The 22,367-nt window shown below is 34.7% G+C and overlaps 1 protein-coding gene across 2 annotated transcripts in view; it reads right to left on the reverse strand.

Moving 5' to 3' along the window:
• The window catches only part of AQR (aquarius intron-binding spliceosomal factor), a 100,146-nt gene extending 80,463 nt beyond the window's left edge, over positions 1–19,683 (reverse strand). For both annotated transcript variants that reach the window (XM_074235046.1, XM_074235045.1), the window contains exons 1-7: positions 19,513–19,683; positions 17,738–17,794; positions 16,445–16,485; positions 7,301–7,336; positions 3,542–3,662; positions 1,718–1,858; positions 1,297–1,365 (exon numbers count right to left, since the gene is read on the reverse strand). In XM_074235046.1, the coding sequence (XP_074091147.1) occupies positions 1,297–1,365; positions 1,718–1,858; positions 3,542–3,662; positions 7,301–7,336; positions 16,445–16,485; positions 17,738–17,794; positions 19,513–19,587 (540 nt within the window). In that variant the 5' untranslated portion in view covers positions 19,588–19,683. The remainder of the gene's footprint in view (positions 1–1,296; positions 1,366–1,717; positions 1,859–3,541; positions 3,663–7,300; positions 7,337–16,444; positions 16,486–17,737; positions 17,795–19,512) is intronic.
• Between the last annotated feature and the right edge of the window lie 2,684 nt (positions 19,684–22,367).

A 22,367-nucleotide genomic window follows, 5' to 3' on the forward strand; every position in this document is an offset into this window, starting at 1 on the left:
TCAACCATCTCCCTTAATTGTTTTTCAAAATCTTTTTTGAGCTCATCCATAGTATAAGCCCATTTTCTATTTCTCTTGGAGGGTTTGGATACAGAAACTTGAACTCATCTGAGTATGTGTTTTGATCTTCCATGGGACCAAAGTAATTTTCTATGGTCACATTCTTCTTTTTCTATTGTTTACTCATTTCCTCAGCCCAAGACTAATTTACAGCACTTCCAAGGCTTTGGGGGTTTTTTGGGGACACCCCAGTGGCACCTTTATTCCTCCAAGGTCTTATGCTCTCTTGTCTGTGCTTTGATATGTAGATGACCACAGGCTCTCCCCTCTGCCCTGAAGCTATGAGAGGAGGGTCCCTGCTATCATAGAAAAGGTCAAACTGCAACCTGGATCTGAGTGTGGGCAAACAGCAGAGTCCTGCCTAGGGAGAGCAGAGAGATTTCTACAATCTCCTCTGACCCCCTTACCATCCGTGGACTGTGCTCTGGAGGTGCAGGCTGGTTTCCCCCAATTCTCACTGCAGGCTCTGTGGATGGTGCTCCTCACTCCACAATCATTCTGGTGTAACAGTGTTCTCTCACCGCCCCTTCAAGCTGGTCCCGTGATCCCTGGACAGGGCTGTGGTCAGGGCTGTCTTCCAATTCCCAGTCCTGGTGAAACATGCCTTTCCCACGGAACTTCTAAGTTATCTTTGATTGGGAAAATGTATCACTCAGTCTTTTGTGGGTTCTGACCCTCTAAAATTTGCTAGATTCATAATTTGACAGCTTTTGGAGTTTGGGAGGGAAGGCGTTTCCAGAAAATGCTGCCTTCATGCTCCCATCTTGGCTCTGCCCCCAGCTAAGTCAACATCAATACCAAGTTAATGTTTTGAAGAAATAGAAAAAAAAAAAAAGAAAGAAAATTATCCTGATTGAGAGAAAGTTTCTAAAGAGGATAAGAACTTTTATCTAGTTAGCTCAATGGCTAAGTACCAGAACCTAGAGTCAGAAAAGATCCTAAGTTTAAATCTCACCTCAGGTACTTACTAGCTATATGTCCTTGAATAGTCATTTAACCACTCTTTTACAAGTCACAAACTCTCTCAGTTTGTATCTCTATAATATAAAGATAACAGACCCCCAAGATTAAATGACATAACATATGTATAATGTTTTGCAATCCTTAAAGTGCTATATAAGTGTTAACTATTATTGTTGCTATTATTACCAAAAAACTTCTCACATCTGGACAAACGGAAAGATTAGTTATAAAACATGCATTATCTATGGTTTTTGAAATGGTATTACTACTCACAGGTTGCAGACCCAACCACATTGGTAGAGAGATAAGCTGTTGTACTTGGCTCCGGATCAGATCCACTTCCTATGCAAAGAATCAGATAACAAATTCATAAAATATGAGAAAAGCACATTTTCCCTTAAATTTTCATACACATTTAACTCTAAGGGCAAAAAAATTATGGACTAAAGTTCAGAGAGACCATATAAAATTCCTAAGAAATAAAAGATGAAAACCAAATTTACTTATTTTTGCAGGATTTAACAAACTGCTTTAGTTGAGGAAGTTGAAATTCAAAGTTAAATGTGGTTTTGGTATTAACTACAAATTTTTCTGATCCTGTTACTATAAGACAGATGGCTATGTTTGATTTTCTCTAAACTCAATGAAGAAATAAAATTTTAGGGGAAAAAACCTTAAATAAAATTAAAATTACCAAACTATTGAAGCAATGATCAAGGAATAGTAATAGGATTGTCTGCTCCTGCAGTGAAAATTCTTCTTCATTTTCAACAAGTACTGATTCCAAGATACACTTAAAGAAGAAAGGAAAGTGTTCTGTCTTCTTCTTAAAAATCTAAAAAGTTAAAGAAAAAAATTCATTTTGAGGGAGTTTATTCAAAACTTAGTTTTATCTTCTAGAAATACAAGTAGATATTAAAAATATATATAAATGTAAGGTATTTCTTGGAGAAATTATATCAGGAAAATGTTGACATATTTCATCCTTTTAGTTTATTTTCTATCACTCTCACCTATAATTATCTTAGTTTTCTTTCCAAGCTAAAAGCTAAACTACACCAATTTTAAAAAATCAAATGCTGGGGTCACGTTCTCCTTGCCTTTCATGGTCCCAAACCTACAGGTCACCTCTATTTCATGTCACTGCATGTGTACCTTCTCCCTACAAACATTTTCCAACCCTAAGTCTTAAGAACAATAAACATAAAAATACTACAAGTTCCAGAAAGAGTTCCAATCAACTTGTCTAAGACTCCAAACTGATTTCCCTCTCCAAAACACTCCTTCCCTGGCCACTCTTCCACATTAAGATGTTCCTTGAGAGCAAGGACTGTTTTGCTTCCTTGGATTTGCAATCCTAGTGTAAAGTACAGTGTCTGGGCACATAGTAAGCAGTTAATAAATGCTTTTCCATTCATTTAAAGAACCATAAAAATTAATATCTACATTGACATTCTTCATCAAGTATTTTTGATTCAATTGAATTCTTAATATTTCTTTAAGGGTCCAAATATTAATATAAAGATATTAAACATTTTCTGATGGGTCAATGACTCTAATTGTCCCAGACCTATAATTACTTAATGAATCTCTGAGACAACAGATAACAGAACCTTAATTTTTTCAAATAGCTGTTGGATTTCCATACAAGAATTAAAGAGGTTTTTGGCTATTTTTTAGAAAATAAAAGATTTTTTTTCCCCTCTTTTCCCTCATTCAGAATTGGATAGCAATACTGTAGAGCAAATGTATGAAAACGCCTCCAGAAACAACTATCCCCTCTTTCTACCATAACTTTCACAAACATCCACATATCTAAAAGAAGCAAATCTGTGGTGCTGACTCATTTATAGTTTAGAGAAAATATTCCAGTCACTTCAAATATTTTCAAATCTAGGGACTTTCACAGGAAATAAGTTTGGAATTTCTAATGCCATGGGCTCTAAGAAGCAAGCATTAGTAAGAAGTCTAAGTTCAGGGAAAAAGAAAACCATTCTGAATCAGAGATAAAATCTGATATCCCTGATTTGGAATAGTTTGACCATGACACAATCTCAAATACCAATCTGTTCAAATTAAAGCTATAAATATATTTCCCCAGGTAGAATAAAAAAAGAAACTCGACAGAGAAGAAATTATCATCTCATTTCAAGAAACATATTTGCATTTGTAAATTGTGCTTGCATTCACTTGGAATGGAAAGCTTTGCAATCTATATCATTCTTTGTGTCAAATCATAGAATGATCATACACGTTCAGTTTATAAATTAAGGAAGTACCTTTACTATGAGGACTGTTGAAAGAAAAAATAAATTGACCTAAATGCAATCTTTCAAATAGCCACTCTCTCTGTCAGAGCTGCCTTTGCCATTGTGGCAGGTTCTATGCAGACAGGCACTGCTTATTGTTAAAGTTAAAAGTTCTGCTACTTTGCAGCAGTTTAAATGGGCACAGTGTGAAGCTACAACTCCTAGATCAAAGTCAAATTCAAATAAGTCAAGTAATTCAAATCTGTTACCTCCCATGCAGGGACATTTTCTCTGAACTTCTCATTCACCATACAGCATATTGACATTAAATAGGCCTTGCTGGACACCTCCGGGGAATAATTTATCCATAGGTAATTTTCCAGATACTGGCTGTGAAGAGTGAAAAAAGCACAGAATATTTTATAGTTGCTACCACCCACAGTAATGTGTCATTCACCTAAAAAAGCATAATTATCCATGTCTCCCTGAAAGCACTCTGAAAATCCATATTTATTATCTAAGAACACTTCATCAAGTTATCTTTAATCTAGGTCATAGAAGACATGGACTAATGAGACAGTGAAAGGCTCATCTTAGAAGGCACCAATGGAGAGTATCTCACATTAAATGTCACAACCAAGACCAAGGAGATCTCCTTATCTACTTTCCTTCACTGAATAAAAATAAAGATGCTTAATCAAAAAGAAGCTGTGAGAACACTAAATGATGTTATGAGAATTTTAGCAGATAGACATAGGAGCCTAGCACAATACTTCAAGCGTATAACAAATGCTTGCTGCTATTATCACAAATTGATTTTTTGAGGAAACTATAATTACTATAGTCACATATCTTTCCAGTACCTCCAGATAAAAAGACCTTTTACATTGTTGTATCTGTAGAAAAATGAGTTATACCTTTAATAGTTATAGCTTTTTATTTTAATAATTTTTCTTTCTAAAATATTTAACATAATTCTCTAACATCAAAAACAAAATACTAAACAATTTATCCTATCTTAATGGATTGTTATGAATATCTATTAATACTACATTTTCTCATTTATAAAGAAGTATTATATTCGTAATGATATCTCAAAAAAGGTGCTATGAGAATAACACTTTATAAATCTTTAAGGGGAAAAAATGTGAGTTATTATCATAAACCTTTATAAGACTAAAGTTCAATTTTGAGACCTCCTTTTGCCATGCATTCTCAAAGACTATATTAGTCAAGTGGAAAGGTCTAAGAGGGCCTATCAAGCAACAGTAACTTCATTTATGAGATTCACTAAAGACTGTATTCCAGTCTCCCCAAAACCAACCTGGTTATGTTCAGAGTCACCACCAGAGGGTTAATTAAGAGTAAAAGAAGTAAAGTCCATAGCAACACATGAAGAAAACCAAGCAAGGCAACAATAAAAATATCCTTAAAGTTCTAAGGTAAAATGATGGTGCCATGAAGGGCCATTAAAGAGTATAAAAGTATTTCTGAAAAGTCTTGCTTTTCAAAATGTATTTTTCGCACCTTCCTTTAATACTTTGTACACACTTGCCCTTGGTTCTTCTCTTTTAGTGGCAAACATGAAAATTCTACACCAAATAGAAAGAATATGGCAAGAAAGAAGTAACCAAAGCAACTCCTCTTTACAGGCACTCCTAGGAAGAAAAATATATGATAACTCATATAAATGAAAATTTGACAAAATTACACTGCTTGGTTCAGTACCACACAAGGAATGTACAATATTGAAAAGATCATAATACCTTAAAGAGCACTTATTTTATATTTACTTGCTTTTCCTAGAGCTTGAATATCATTCCCAAATAAAGAACTAGGCAACTTTTTCATTTGTTCATCAATAATCAGGAAAAAGGGGATCTTATATTATTTAAGAAAACCAAAGTGAGAAAGAAAAAAGGAAAATAAAGTTTGTATCCTCAACGATCTTTTGCACTGTATTTTCTTTGTCTTTAAATTTTAATCTAAATGCATGAGCAGGGTATTGAAACATGGTAAGGAATAGGGGATAGGAGGTATCAGATAACCTTCCCACCCATCTGAAATGGACAAAGGAGAATTATACAAACATTGAATCTTCAAGAGAAATACATCCAACTCAACAGAGAAACAAGCAGAGATGGGGGGGGGGGATTCTACTGAGGGAGGAACATACTGGAGAGAAAATAGTAAAAAGTACCTCTTAGGGAGAGAATGGGGGGGGGGAGAAAAACAAATAATTAAATCTATTGTCTTAGATTCATCTTAAACCATAAGGATTGGTTGAACAGAGGAATACAATGAAATATTATTGTGCTGAAGGAATTACTTCAAGAATTATAGGTAATAACAAAGGTAGAGCAAAGCAGGCAGAACTAAATGAACAATTTCTATAAAGACAGTAAGACTGCAGTGAAAAACAATTTTGAAAGACTTAAAAACCCTGATCAAGGCAATGACCAACCACAGATCCAGGAGAAATATGATAAAGCATGTTACCAACCTCCTAAAAGAGGTAAGACGTCTAAGGTGCAGAGACAGTCAATTTTTAAAGCCACAGTCTGGACTTATTTTGTTTTGGTTAACTGTACTTATTTGTTACAAAAGTTTGGTTGTAGCTTTTTTTTCTTTCTACCAGTTTCTAATAAGGAGGTGGTACAGGAGAGGAGGATCGGCAACAGTGATGCCTCCAAAAAGGCCACTGTAATATTTTTTAAAAGTTCAGAAAGAAACAGTCAAAGAAAGATGGTCTTAAAAATTACAAGAACTTATTATTTTTTTGAAAAAGTAATCATTTCCTGCAAATTTCCATTTCTTTTTTAAATAAAGAGCTGGAGTTGAATTTATTGTACTTCATTCACCAAAGGCAAAAAAGGTAGCAGACTGTTAAACTAAAGTAGATTTAATTAAAAGAGAAACTTATTTAATTAAATTTATAAAAGAATAAACTACATTATGATAAATGTAATATGCATCAAATGTAATAGCATCTAAATTTTTTCAAATTTTATTTTTTTATGTGAATTTCCATTTCATAGGAGTCACAGTTTCAGAGAAATTTCTTTTTGTTCTTATGTATATAACAAAGTTTTGTTAAATGTTCACATTTGGAATTTAAAAAAAAAATTAATCTGAGGATAGCTCCGGGTTTGGATCATATAAATAAAGACAAGGTGGGAGATCAAGCAACAGTCTTTGGTTAATAAAACTTACTCTCTTTCTAGGTGGATCCTGGCGTAATGAGTGCCTTCTGTGGGACACTGTGATATATGTAAGCCTCAGGCAGTTTTATTTGAATCCTGAGTTCTACCTAGACAGAAAGTTCCTGGGCTGATGTCCCATCTAGACTAATATGATTATCAAGGTCTTTCCTTGTCCCTAGAGCCCTGAAGTTGTTTTCCTGCTATTTTCCTTCTGTACAAGTTCTGGTTTCTGACAGTTTACTATAGCTCAGCTACTCTGTCCTCCTGACTTCTGATACACTGACACCCAATACCTGCTTGATCAGAACAACTTTGTCTCCACTTCTTGGACCCTGGACACTCATCCTATATTTTCAAACTCCTGCTACGAAGTAGAATATTTATTTTTATGATTGAAAATGCTACGTCATTTCCCATTCAGACTATGAAAAGAAATGCTACTAATGTGATCAAAGGCTGAATGTTCCATGACCATAAACTATACTATTGACAAAATTCTTATAAACATAGGCTGTCATTAGGAGAGCAATGTGAAAAATCATTACTGATTCAACATAATCCATTATAGCTACCAGAAAAAGAGTTCACAAATCATCTTAAAAGCCTGTGAAGGTTAGCACCTACATTTTCCTAATAATTCCAAATTATGATCCTCTGCATTTTTCAAATTCTTTCCAGTTTTAGTTTTTTAAATCCTTTACAGGACCTTCAACTTTGAAAAAAAAAATCAGTTACTGAATAGGAACAAGTATATCAAATATTTTACCTGTAATGGAAACATCCTTAAAACTCTTTAAATAAAACAAAAAAGACTTTTTAACTCACCTAAATTCCAGAAGCATTATTTTCCGAATAGCAAACCTAAAAGGTAAAAGTAAAGTGTATTTTTTTAAATGTGAGAAATTTTTTTCCTATGACTCTACTACCAATAATTCAGTCACCTGCAGGTTTCTAATCTTTATTTTTATATAGAATTAGCATTGTTATATGCATTGTGCCCATAAAATTCACAAAAACTAGCTATTAAACTTCTAAACATTTTTAGAATACACCCTTTAGGCATGATTTAGAAATAAAACTATCACCATTTTATCAATGGCAAATCAAAAACATGGAGGGGAAATATACATCAATGACAAAGCATCATTAATACTCATCATCTAGTCATCAATCAATCTTATATGGCTTAAAGACATGGCTGATTTCAGAGAAAACTATGGATAATGGGTGCAAGAAAAGTCAAAAGGAAATCTACTCAAGTTGCAGTATGGAATATATATTCTCAAATATGATTAAATTCATTTCTTTTTGCTGGACAACACATTTGTTTCAAGGAAGAGCTATTCAGGAAGAGGGTAAGGTACATTACTAGGTTAGTAGATTAGTGGGATAGAGAACTAAAAGCATCAGTAAAATTTTTAATGCACAGAGGAAAGACAAAAAGTACAGAAGAGAACATAAACAAATAGAAATGCTTTATTACTTCCCAGAAAATTTAACATGTAACTAACAGTGATCAACAAAACATTCAATTTCTTAGCCTCTTTTTATTTTTTAATTTTTTATTTATTTAAGGCAATAGGGTTAAGTGACTTGTCTAAGGTCACACAGCTAGGCAATTATTAAGTGTCTGAGGCCAGATTTGAATTCAGGTTCTCCTGACTCCAGGACAGGTACTCTAACCACTGTGCCACCTAGCTGCCTCCACTTAGTCTCGTTCTTGTTCTTTAAATATACTGACATATTCTGTTTCTTGGTAATTAAGTTTCGAAAACAAAAAAAAGTTTTCAAAAACAAAAATTTCACACTGCCTTTTTTTCAAAATGATACAATTTCAGGGTCATAGAGTAGACAACAAAACACAAAGGAAACAACTGTGTGAGGGAAAAATAAAATATTCAAAGGGATCATCAGATTTTTTTGATTATACTGTTCTTTATTTCAAAAGACTATTTTAATTAAATAGCTAAGATGCAAGTTCAAATATCTACTAATTTATTTGTATCATTTTGTATATTGGTAATAAAGCAGCCAGACCAGAATATTGCTAGTGGATCACAGTCTACCATTTTGAAAATTAAATGTAGGCATTATGAATTTATAATACCCCGAGATCATTATCTTGTCAAAATTCCATTCCAGTGATTTCTGAAATAGTCTCACTGAACAATCTATACCATAGAGCTCTGCTGAGCACGAAATGGTGAAGGCTTTCAGTTTGTAAAAGCTAAGCAGTCCTTTCAGCAGGTATGACATCAAATGACATTTAGGATCTTAGTTGTTTCACATGGACATTTCATTTCATTTCAGTCTATCAGCATTTACCCAATGGCCAAGGTGTGTAAGTAACAAGTGCTATAAGAGGAAAAAAGAAAGAAGATATATTTCCCTATGTCAGTACAACATTCCATGTAGTGCTTTCTTTTTTTATAAAAATGGGCAGTCATTTTTACTGAACCTGACTAAAAATTTTCCATCTTTATAGTCTCTTAATAATAAATAATGTCATATTATTAAATCTGCTTCTCTCTAACCCAGGACACCATCTTTAGGAATACAATAATTCCTTACAAGATCACTTTTATAACTTGCTCAGACAAGTTCTTTTTCCTCTCAGACTAGCTAAATTTTTATGCTATTAAGTCACTGAGTTCAGGTAATCTGCAATCACTTCTCAGAAATGTGTATAGTAAATTATGTCATTTTGATGTGAAAATAGTTTAGGGGGTAGCTAGGTGGCGCAGTGGATAGAGCACCAGCCCTGCAGAGTCAACAAGAGTACCTGAGTTCAAATCTGGCCTCAGACATTTAATAATTACCTAGCTGTGTGGCCTTGGGCAAACCACTTAACCCCATTTGTCTTGAAACCCCCCCCCCTAAAAATAGCTTAGAAAAGTTTACAAAAGATTTTACTTATTTATAATATTCCGTGGGAACTTAGGGCTCCTCTACAACAATATCAAAGAGAAAAAGGTGGATATATCAGACTGAATCTATTTTGACACCTTTAGAAAATAAGGATGATGCTAAAATAATTAGTTTCTTTCCTTAAGTCACTTTTTTAAAAAGACTTCTTCAGAATATATGAAATAAGGATAATTACGAAATAAGAATAAAATTCAAAAGGTAATATAGTCATCACTTTTCTTGATTACTTTTTCAGATTACCATTCAATATTTTCTATTTTATATCAAGGTAGTGAGAATCCTGAGAAGATAAGTAAGAGTTTCTAAACAAAATATTATTAGGACAAAAGGATTTACTTTCCAAAGAAAAATCCCACTCTTAAGTTCAAAATGGCACCTTCTTTCCCAAAACCATAAAGCAAAGCAAAAATTACTCCTAAAACTGCTATCAAGACAAGATAGAGAAAAACAAATTCAATTTTAAAGCAATACCAGTCAGTATACTGCTAAGGAAACATCATTTCCATCAATACACAACTAAGGAACACAAGGGGAATCATAACTTTCATCACTGCATTCAAGTGTCTCTGCCACATTAAGTCTATGAGCATGCAGGACAACTTCCAATATCCTTCTCCTTTGACCATCAACAAAAATTGATGCTGTAGGAGATCCAATGTGCTACTTCAATTAGCCTAGGAATGGAATGTAAAAATATTCATTAAGTGTTTTCCATGTCAAACACCATATAAAGGACTGGGATGCAAAATGAAAGCCAGATAAGAAATGACATTCTATTTGCGGGATGTAACATGTATGGGAGGACTGTTCAATCACAGGATGGATGGAAACACCCAGTGATCCTCAGGGTATAACAGAGCTGATGGCGAAATTCAAAAATTCCTTATGATGTGGTAAAAGGGAAATCAAACAAGGTTCATGGCAGGCAGGGTTTGAGGCAAGGAAGAAAGGGAAACAAAGCATTCTGTCCTGGTACAAAGGCTCTGCCTTCAGGTTTCCCATAGTGGTCTTTGTAGCTTCAGGGTTTCAGGGGAAGGCATATCCAAAGAAGTCTTGTACCAATCCCTGTGAATTCCACTTTATGTTGTTTCATGGCCCCATGGTTACTCCACAGGTTCTGCCTGTTGGTACATAGTAGTGGATTAGGGTGAAAGGGAAGAAGGGAGTGTTCAAGTTGGGAGAAAGATATATAAAAATGATAATGCTGCTCTAACAATATACAAATAATCAAATCCCTTTGTGGTCCATAATACCTCTTACAAAAAAAAAGACTGTTGGGGGCAGCTAGGTGGTGCAGCAGATAGAGCACTGGCCCTGGAATCAGGAGTACCGGAGTTCCAATCCTGCCTCAGACACTTAATAATTACCTAGCTGTGTGGCCTTGGGCAAACCACTTAACCCCATCATTGCCTTGCAAAAAAAAAAAAGACAGCTAAGTTAATAACTAAGCTAAGTAGTATTTATTCAATTTATATGAACTTCTATGGTACACCAAAAGAAAAAAAATCTATTTTCATCCAATTTCCCATTTGAGTAGGCAAGGGCAGTGAGCTCTAAAACCCAAAATATCCCCTTAAAATAGCTTGTCCTCGGGGAAGCTAGGTGGCGTAGTAGATAAAGCACCAGCCTTGGAGTCAGAGGTACCTGGGTTCAAATCCGGTCTCAGACACTTACCTAGCTGTGTGGCCTTGGGCAAGCCACTTAACCCCATTTGCGCAAAAACCTAATAAATGCATGCATGAATGAATGAATAGATAAATAGATAAATGAATGAATGAATGAAAATAAAATAGCTTGTCCTCAAAACAGAATATTGAGTCTAGGAATTTAGATAAGATTCTCTCCTCTCAATTCACAAAGTTTATAGCCAGCAAATAGATTCCCTTGCCTTAAGTCTCTCCCCACTCCTGTCCACTCTCCTCTTAGCTGTCAAAGTGACAATGTCACCCCCCTAATATCAATAAACTCCAGTGGTTCCTTATTACCACTAGGATCACATATAAAATACTATTTGGTATTCAAGTCCTTTTGTCCGGCTCCTTCCTACCTTTCCAGTTTTCTTAGACTTTATTGCCCTCTGCATGCTCTACAATTCAGAATCACTTGATCTTCTTCCTATACTTTTAACATGACACTACCATATTCCAACTCTATTCATCTTCATTGGTTATCCCCCATTTTGAGACTGTTTTCTCTCATCTCCACCTCCTGGCTTCTCTCAAGACTTAGCTCAGATCTCATCTTTTGCAAGAGACCTGTCTCAGTCCTATTCCTTCCCTCTGAAATTACTTTCTCTCTTCAGTGTATAAATCTTGCATGTACATTAAAATGTTGTCATAAAGCATAGGGTAAGCAAATCAAAAATTCTATAATTCTTTCCTTCTCAAGGTTATAAGGAAAAATGACTAGCAAATAAGGATTCAAAAAAATTGATTAATATAAAATATTCTGCATTAGGAGAAAAATCATCATTTGGAATGCTTTTTTAAAAAAAAGATAATTACAAACACTTTTACAACCTTACAAATAGTTACTCATTTGAAGTAATCATTTTAAACCGAAATAATAATGAAAATGATTATTTACTACCAATGTTGTGATTTGATAAACTGTTCAATTTTCAACAATACACTATTATTCCAGGCAACTAATATGGTCAAAAATAAAAATATTCTCCTATTACTTTCAGTTAGATACCAATACCAATACATATTCCAAGTATGCTGAAGGAACTTTGACTTGTCTTAAAGTATTAAAAGATTCAATGTTTCTAGTTAAATATTAAAAGAACTTTATGGTAATAAATTTTGTATTATGACAGACTAGAAACAAGTTAATAAATCTTACATCAAATTATTCCCATATTACCCATGACCTCCAAATCATCATTGTTCAGGAAAATGGATACCTTAGGCACTAGACTCAAAAATGGCCATTTAAATTTTTAAATACACTTTGTAGCTGAAATATGGTAGAACGCTTCTCACCTTTTGAACTTTCAGACTTTGGGACGGAATGCAATCAGTTCAGTTTTTCTTTAAGTGCATGAAAATGTGTAAAGGGTGAAGAAATAGCTGTTAGGACTGCCATTATAAATCTTAGTGAGTCTAGCAAATGACAGTCACACAATTTAGCTGTTACAAATAACACAGCCAAGTGTTCACTGCTTAAAAACCATTGATAGCTTTTAAGTGAATTTATTATTTGTACACCAATGAATCTTAAAACCAAAATTGCATATGTGTGTACATATATATATAGATAGATAGATACATACATATGCAAAAAAAAAAAACCACAGCAATTTGTACCTCTTCTTGATTTGAAGTATTTTCAAAGAGATGGCAAGAAAAAGTTAAAATAGAACAAATGCTTCAGAAAAAAAAAAACAGGAGGTGTTGGCAGAAAAACCTCAAAGAGCAAGGGTTTTGAAGCTAATATCCATGAATTTGGGGGGGGGGTGTCCCCACCACCAACTTTCTTGGGCAAGCCACTTAACCCCATTTGCCTTGCAAAAACCTAATAAATTCTGCCCAAAGCAGATTTGAAGTTCAATAACAAGGGAAAACTTCCAAGCAATTAATAATGTCCCAAAGTAGAATGGGTTGCCTTATTCTATTTTATTTTTACTTTTTTAGTTTTTTTTGCAAGGCAAATGGGGTTAAGTGGCTTGCCCAAGGCCACAAGGCTAGGTAATTATTCCACCTAGCTGCCCCTGCCTTATTCTAAAAATGAAAGAAGCATAGGTTTAGAACTAACAGGGACATCAGAGGTGATCTAGTTCAACCCTGTTCTTTGCCAGGTGAAGATTCAATGTATAAATAAAATAAAGATTCAGAGCAACTTCCAGAGATGGCACATGTTTGATTGATGAGAATCATATATGACTCATTTATCCCAATGATACTTTAAAAGTAGCAAAGATATCACATACTAGTCCCAAGGAAATCAATGGAACAAGCGGTAAATTTAAATAAAAGCCTCAAAAAAACACTGTAAAATTCTGGTGAGGTTTAGCAGTAGGTTCTGATATTAAATATTTGCTAAAAATTTTTTAAACTACCAATTTTAGGTGCATGATTTTATCTTCTATTAAAGCAGAAATCATAATAATTATCCAAAAATGCCCATTTACACCTTGACATTTATAAGTTTACTTCTCCTTTTCCAATATTTCTCCAAATCTACTTTCTAAAAATAAAACACACAAAAAAGTCAAAATATACTAGCTTTTAAACATCATCTGTTGCTCTTCATCCATTTGGCTTACCCGGAATCAACTGTTAGGTTGAACTCTTCTTTATGACTATAAATCTTACTTGGAAGGCTCAGTAACATGCAAGCGCTTCACATAACCAGCATAAAATCATCCACAAACATATATTTGAAAGATCTGTTGCATACAATTAGATTCCCTCTTCAAATTCAAATTAGATTCTGTACTGGATATCCTCGTCTAAAGCTAATGACAAAGATCCACAGTAATTTCTGTCTTGGATCTATCAAGAAATTCTGTATAATTTTAGCCTATGTATGAGAGAGTTGACACTTTCGTTAAACTAAATAAGAATATGTAAGGTTATTCGGCTCCACTTAATCAAATACTTTTTTTTATAGTCAACAAGTACGATATAGTCATATAGTCTCTGCAGCTTTCAGTCAACTATGAGACTATAAAGATGTGATTTGGATTATAACAATTTTGTGAAAACCTGCCTGTTCCCTTGTCTTCTTACCATTAAGACTATTCACAATATACAAGTGGGTTGTTTTCATAAAAATTTTATAGAAATAAAAAAATAAACATTGGAGTTGACACAGTTATTGATGTTCTCTTACCTGCCTTTTTTCAATAGTACTCTTATTTTTTTCCAATCATGGGTACGTACTCTCCCCTCTTTCAGCTATCTTAAATATAGATCTATGTATGCTCTCAAAATTGCATTTATCCAACTCCATCTGCATTTTGTGTAATCCCTATTCCACTTCTTCATAAAGCACAAAGGACCAAGATGTTGAGTCATAATGTAATATTACAATAACAGCTACCATTTAAATAGCACTTCATATATGCCAGCCACTGTGCTAAGCCCTTTATAATTATTCTCATTTGACCCTCACAACAATCCAGGGAAGTAATTACTTTTATTGTTCCCATTCACCACAATGGTGAAATGACTTGCCAAGGATCACATAACTAGTAAGTGGCTGAGCCTAGATATGAACTCAAGTCATCCTGATTCCAGATTCAAAATCCTCTCCTCTGTATTAACTGCCTAGGAAGCCTAAAGTAATGGCTTCACTGTCAATAAATGACAAAAGTATGTTCACTATAAAAAGGCTGACAACATTTTTAAATTTCTATTCTGCTTCTTGTTCTCCTTCCAGTGTTAAATGCTCTTAGAAAAAATTAATTTTACCAGTCTATGAACAAAACTTTCTAAAACTCATTTTTCCTTCCACTGCTTTTCAATGCTCTATGAGATACTGACAACAATCTTTCACTATTCTATTGTACAGGACTTTGCAAATGATTTTATAATGTAAACATGTATTACTACTGCTTGCCATGTCTCTTAACTTTACAAAATCAAATTTTTGATTTTTCCTCTTCACTATGAGGACTGTTTGATATTATACTTTATTTTGGTTTTTTGTTTTTTTTGTTTTTGTTTTTTTAGTTTTTGCAAGGCAATGGGATTAAGTGGCTTGTCCAAGGCCACACGGTTAGGTAATTAAGTGTCTGTGGCCAGATTTGAGTTCAGGTACTCCTGACTCCAGGGCCGGTGCTCTATCCACTGTGCCACCTAGCCACCCCTATTATACTTAATCAAGTTCTGTTCCTATATCTATTTTTTCAGCATGAGGAGTTTGTATGAATAGCTACTTTTATAAAAGAGTAACTTTAATTGTACCATACATCTTTTCATCCTTATCAATTTTTTCTAATTTGGTGTCAATTTTGAGCATTATTCCAACAAATCAATGATCTAAATAAAAGCACAGGAGGTGATTTAGAGAAAAGGAAGAGAGGGACTGAATTGAAACTCAAAGAGTTTTTAAAAAATGTTAAAAATTGTTTTAACATATAATTATGGGGAAATATATGTGTATATATAATATATATTACATACACATACAGATAATAAGTATAAGTATATAGTATATTTTTTAAAAAGTCAGTATTACAATGAGATGGAAAGACAGCTAACCTTGGAAGCAGGAAAACCAAGATTCAAACCCTGAGCAAGTCACCTAACCTTTAATGTCCCTAGACAATTATACAAGTCTATATATTACAAAAGAAGTGTTTATCTGCAATTTCTTTTTCTTTTCTGTAGGTTTTTAAAACATCATTTGATTTTTTGGAATACATGATAACCAGTGACTTCCCAATTGTCTCCTTGAAAAAATATCAATGACAGAGATGGATGGCTGCACAAGTGTGTATATAAACACACAAACACACACTCACTCACACACACACTCTCTCTCTCTCTCTCTCTCTCTCTCTCTCTCTCTCTCTCTCTCTCTCTCTCTCTCCTTCAGTGCTTGACAATGTCCCATGCTTTCCAGATGATATTTCATCATTTTCCCTCAAATCAAATTTTACATTGAAGTCACTGATTATTATAGTTCATGTCGATTTAATTTGAAAGATCTTAAATAAATCTTTCGTAAGATTTCTATCTCATCACTTACTACAGCTATCGACATATAAACTGAAATTATTTCAAAAAGTTCTTTTTGATTACGTTCAACATACAAAAGGAGATGATGAAACATTACATAGAATAGTGATTCCTGTTGCCTTTGAACACATAAAATTTTGTTGAAACTTAATTCTTGCATCCTAAACTAAAAAAGTGAGTGGCAAAAAAGGTAAAGTATGACTCTTCAGAGGCTTTAGGTGATTAGACCCACCCTTTAGGTGGTTAGAGCCACCCTTTAGTTTAATTATTTCTATAATACATATTGAGTTAGTAAGATGAGGAAAAAAAATCAGTCAGTTCTAAAACTTGAAAATAAAATGTTGCCTACCTTGACCTGACGATCTCTTTTTCATATATGGCTTCAATGACCTATTATCAAAATAAATTTGCAATACTGAATCAAGGCTATTTGATAGATTCTATTCATTTTTCAGATAATAATTAAAATTTAATTAGTAGTTTTCAACTCCTAGAATTATACAAGACAGATCTGTTTTAGAAATATGATGATTTTAACCAACATTTCACAATACGTGCTAAGTGAACAAACAAATTGATATGAAACTGTAGAACAGTATTAATCCAAATGAAATCTCACAAATTGTATAAAAAGTAAAAAACATATGTACCTAAGAAAAGTTGCACCAAAGTTTCTTACAAATCAAAATAAGGGAAAATGTGCAATCTATATTTGGATTAATAGGATAATAAATAAGGTAGCATAAAAAAATTCAAATTATGTGACATGTTTTGGAAAAAGTGAAAAAATATTTTTAAAAATTTAATTTTAAATTTAAAATTCAGAATTCAAATGGAAAAGTATCATACCTAACAGAAGTAATCATTAAGATTATGAAAAATATTTTATTAACATTTTCAAGGATACTTCAAGCTTTCCATTTAATGCACTTGGAAAACACACTCTCCAGAATAATTGAAATACATGTAGCAGTCTTTTAAGTTCTGAGCAAAAGGTCTCCATCCTCAGTATATTATGATTTCTGGGAGAAGTTTATTGATTTTGCAAATTTCAACTAAAATAATTGTGTGTGTGTGTGTGTGTATGTATGTATAGAAATCAACTAGTAAATGGTATATCTCTTCTACTTTCTCAACTAGTGGCAAAATGACACTGATGTTATTCAAAATGGTTAAGAAGCAAAATCTTCCCAGTACTTGGTATTTCTGTATTACAAGGAAAAGGAAAAATTCCTAAAGGTCGTATATACAACCTAAATCATGTCAAGGCAAATCAATCTCTATCCTATTTAAGGACCATTTTTACATAGATTTAAGTAGAATAAACCATTTCTAGGAATTTGGCCTATCTCACGTTGAACTGAGTTTAAGTTACTTTCATTCATTGGCACAGTGAAGATTTTTAGCATTGTTACATATGACCACTTAAACTCTCCATCCCTTTATTGAAACTGGTCTTCCTTAGGTCCTCTAAATTAAGGAATTCCTATTCCTTTCGTTTTTTTCCTTACTGGTTTAAAAGCTCAAATTATTTAAACACAAACATATATGCAAAGTTAGCTGATGCTCATAATTTACCTAAATAGGAGTCCAAAGTTTTATGCTATCTAGAAAATTTGTGATACAAATTAAAAATGCTTACCTTTGAATCAAAGGGAGACTTATTCTTGACATGTGGAGCCCAGTACTTACATGCTAACTGGAAATTTAAGCAAAAACAAATATTTTCAATATATTATACAATCATAGCATTTTTTTTAGCTATAAATGATCTGTAAGATAAATTTGGGTCTAAAAACCAAATCCATTATGACTTTTCCAAAACCTTTTACTCGAACACGACTCACTATTTATGCTAAGGGTGGCACCATTCAATTAGTTACCATTCTCAATTCCTCCTTATCTTCCTCAATTACATATGTAATTGCCAAGTCATAATGATTCTGCCTCCAAAATATCTCTTGCAAAGAGTCAAACTTTTTGGTCATGGCCAATGTGGAAATTTGTTTGACTATGCATACATGTTAGAATGATTTTCATTTTCTTTTTTAATGAGGAGGTAGTAGGAAAAGAAAATGTGTTTTGCAGTTGAAAAAAATTTTTTTTAAATATCTTGCATCCCCTAGTCCTGGTAAACGATTACTTCATGTTGGATTGTTTCTAAAACTGAATGAAATGTTACTGGTTTCTACTTGTCCCTCTCTTCTAATATAGATTGCTTTCTGGGGGAGGGGGGAGGATGGGAAGGGAGAGAGGGAGAAAAATGTAAAACTTGGAAAAAAAGTTTGCTGAAAATTACTATTACATATAGTTGAAAAAAATAGATAAAATTTTTTTAAAGTATCTAAAAATGATTTTTAATTCACATATTCATTTCATGTTTATATAAAAATACAAGGGCTGTGATTAAGAACTTGGTATAAGAACTTGTTCTACCATCTAAGTTTACCATAATAGGGAACTCTTTTCAGCACACAGCAGTCAAGTTATTTGCCCTGTCACAAACCTAATTAAATGGTCTGAGTTAGAATTTGAAAACAGGTCTTCAATACTCAGAATTTCAGCACTGCCTCTTTTTTTATGTAAAAATCTCAACTTGGACTCTTAATATGGAATCATGAGCAAGGCATTTAACATGAGCTTCAATGACCTCATCTGAAAACATTTATTAGGATGCCTGTATTTCTTGTAAACAGTAGGATTCTGTCTTTTAATCCCGTTCATATTTATAGATCCTGGCTCTTAATTCCATTCACAATAACAGTTATGAGTACTAATTATTTCCCTCCATGCCGTCTTCCCCCTTTCCTTTCCTCTAATTCCTCCTCACTAAGGTTTTTGCTCCCTTGCTTCTTGCTGGGTTTTGTTTACCCTCAACCCCCTTCAAACAATCACAGTGCAAGGAGCCGGAATCTGGAAGATTCCATTCCTCTCCTCAAGAAGCTTCCCATTTAGTAAACTACACTTCCCATCTATGATTCAGCCGCAAACTCCTCACGTTCCTTCTGCTTTATAGACTTGAAAAAGAAAATATAGTGACCTCCGTCCAGTTTCTTTCTCTTTTTTTTTAATTTTTTTGGCTTTTGCAAGGCAGTGGGGTTAAGTGGCTTGCCCAAGGCCACACGGCTAGGTGATTATTAAGTGTCTGAGGCCACATTTGAACCCAGGTCCTCCTGACTCCAGGGCCGGTGCTGTCCCTTCCGCCCAGTTTCTAATAGCAGACACGAGAAAGTTGCGCGGGGCCACAAGCTACTCCATTAATTTCTTTTCTGTTATTGTTTTTTCGCCCCCCCCCCCCCCCGGCCCGTCCTCCTGCCCAGCCCCCATCCTCCCCTGTTCAGGCTCAGCCGCCCCCGACCCCGGGGTCCTCCTTCCGGTTAGTCTGCCGGTTCCTCTCCCTCCCTCCCTCCCGCTCACCTGGGTCACGAACTCGGCGTTGATCTGGGACACGGTGGGGGCCAGGATCTTCTTGGGGGGCGCCGGGGTCGTCATGGTCGGCCGTGCCAAGCAGTCGTGGGAGCAGCGGCGGGAGGTGAGAGCGGGCGCCCGGGGAAGCGCGGGGATCCCTCGGCGTGTACCGTCCGCTGCCTGCCCCGCACTTCCGGGCTCCGGTCTCGAGCGGAAGTCGTCACCGAGGACCACAGAGACCGAAAGTAAGCCTAGAACTACTCCAGGCTTCTATAGCGCCCCCTAGCGGGAGGGCAGGGGCTGCGGGAAGAGGGCTGTGGTGGGAGGAGCAATTCGCCCAGTCAGTATCCAGGTGACCCACCTGCCCCAAGTCCCTAGGGCATCACTGGAGTTAGCAGGAAGGCTGAATGTCATATCAAGGGTTTGAAGATGCTTTTTACAATATTTGAATAAAAGATTTAAACTAATTGAATGCAGCTAAGCTCTTTGGAACAGGACTCAATTCTTAGCCACCTTCGATCTGAGTTCAAATCCTGCCTGACTCTCCCACTTGCTACCTATGTGATTATAAATAGACTTAGCCTCTTTAGGTTTTCTAGAAGATAAATGAAGTGGCCCCTTAAGGTGCCTTCTAGCACTAAATCTATATGACCCTATAACTACCGAACTAGAATAACCCAAACTGAAATTTCTGCTTTGCCAGCTTACTTTGGGCAGATCTAGATCTCTTCAAGCCCAGTTTGCTCACCTGTCAACAATGCCAAATAAATTGCATCACCTCTAAGGTTCCTTTCAAACCTAAATCTAAACTATAAATCTATAATCCTATGAATTTCCTTACATTTTTAAATTTCTCTCTTTCCCTGCCAGATAGAAAGGAGAAAAATAAAGGAAGAAAGTTTAAATCCTTGCAAATGACATGATGGTCTACCTAGAGAATCTCAAGAAATCATCCAAAAAACTACCAGAAACAATTAGCAATTTTAGCAAAGTTGCAGGTTATAAAATAAACCCTCATAAATCCTCAGCTTTTCTATATATGTCTAGCAAAATACAGCAGGAAGAGCTAGAAAGAGAAATCCCATTCAAAGTAACCTCAGACAATATAAAATACTTGGAAGTCTATTTGCCAAGACAGACTCAGAATCTTTTTGAAAACAATTATAAAACACTTCTCACACAAATTAAATCAGATTTAAATAACTGGGCAAATATCAACTACTCATGGATAGGTAGATCTACTATAATAAAAATGACAATTCTACCAAAACTAAACCATCTGTTTAATGCCCTACCAATCAAAATTCCAAAAAATTACTTTAATGAGTTAGAAAAAAATTGTAAGTAAATTCATATGGAGAAATAAAAAGTCAAGAATTGCCAGGAGCTTAATGGAAAAAAAAAGTGCAAAAGAAGGTGGCTTAGCCCTACCTGATCTAAAATTATATTATTAAAGTATCAGTCATCAAAACTGTTTGGTATTGGCTAAGAAATAGAGGAGTGGACCAGTGGAAAGACTAGGTGTAAAAGCAGGAGATGATTATAGTAATCTGCTGTTTGATAAACCCAGAGTCCAGCCATTGGGATAAAAACTCCCTCTTTGATAAAAACTGCTGGGATAATTGGAAGTTAGTATGGAAGAAACTTAGAGTAGACCAACACTTCACACCCTTTACCAAGATAAGATCCAAATAGTTACAGGACTTAGACATAAAAAACAATACTATAAGCAAATTAGAAGATCAAGGACTAGTCTACCTATAAGATCTATGGAAAGGGGAGCAGTTTATGACTAAGGAAGAGTTGGAGAACATCACCAAAAACCAATTAGATGATTTCGATTACATTAAATTAAAAAGCTTTTGCACAGATAAAACCAATGTAACCAAGATCAAAAGAAATGTAGTAAATTGGGAAACAATCTTTACAACTAATGATTCTGACAAAGGACTCATTTCTAAAATATACAGAGAACTGAATCATATTTTTAAAACAAAAAGCCATTCCCCAATTGACAAATGGTCAAAGGATATGCAAAGGCAATTTACAGATGATGAGATCAATGCAATCCATAGCCATATGAAAAAATGCTCTAAATCATTAATTATTATAGAAATGCAAATTAAAACTCTGAGGTACCACCTCACACCTCTCAGGTTGGCCAGTATGACCAGGAAGGATAATGACCATTGTTGGAAGGGTTGTGGGAAATCTGGGACACTATTACACTGTTGGTGGAGCTGTGAACTCATCCAACCCTTCTGGAGAGCTATTTGGAATGATGCTCAAAGGGCAACAAAAATGTGCATACCCTTTGACCCAGCAATACCACTACTGGGTCTATACCCTGAAGAGATGATGAAAAAGGGTAAAAACATTACTTGTACAAAAATATTTATAGAAGCCCTGTTTGTGGTGGCAAAGAATTGGAAATCAAGTAAATGTCCTTCAATTGGGGAATGGCTTACCTTAACAGCAACGTGGGGGTGATATTCAACCTTGAAGGATGTGCTCATTCCATCAGTGCAAGGATCAGGGACAATTTTGGGCTGTCTGCAAAGGAGAGTGCCATCTGTATCCAGATAAGGAGCTGTGGAGTTTGAACAAAGTGCAAGGACTATTCCCTTTAATTTAGAAAAAACCAGATATCTTATTGTCTGATCTTGTTACTTCTTAGACTTCTTTTCTCTTTAAGGATATGATCTCTCTCTCATCACACCCAATTTGGATCAAGGTACAACATGGAAACAAAGTAAAGACTGACAGAGTGCTTTCCATGGTGGGGTGGGGGGGAAGGAAGCAAGATTGGAGGGAAAATTGTAAAACTCAAATAATATCTTTAATAAAAATAAATTTTTAAAAAA

The sequence above is a fragment of the Macrotis lagotis genome, chromosome 4, assembly GCF_037893015.1.
Source record: "Macrotis lagotis isolate mMagLag1 chromosome 4, bilby.v1.9.chrom.fasta, whole genome shotgun sequence".
Lineage (NCBI taxonomy): Eukaryota > Metazoa > Chordata > Mammalia > Peramelemorphia > Peramelidae > Macrotis > Macrotis lagotis.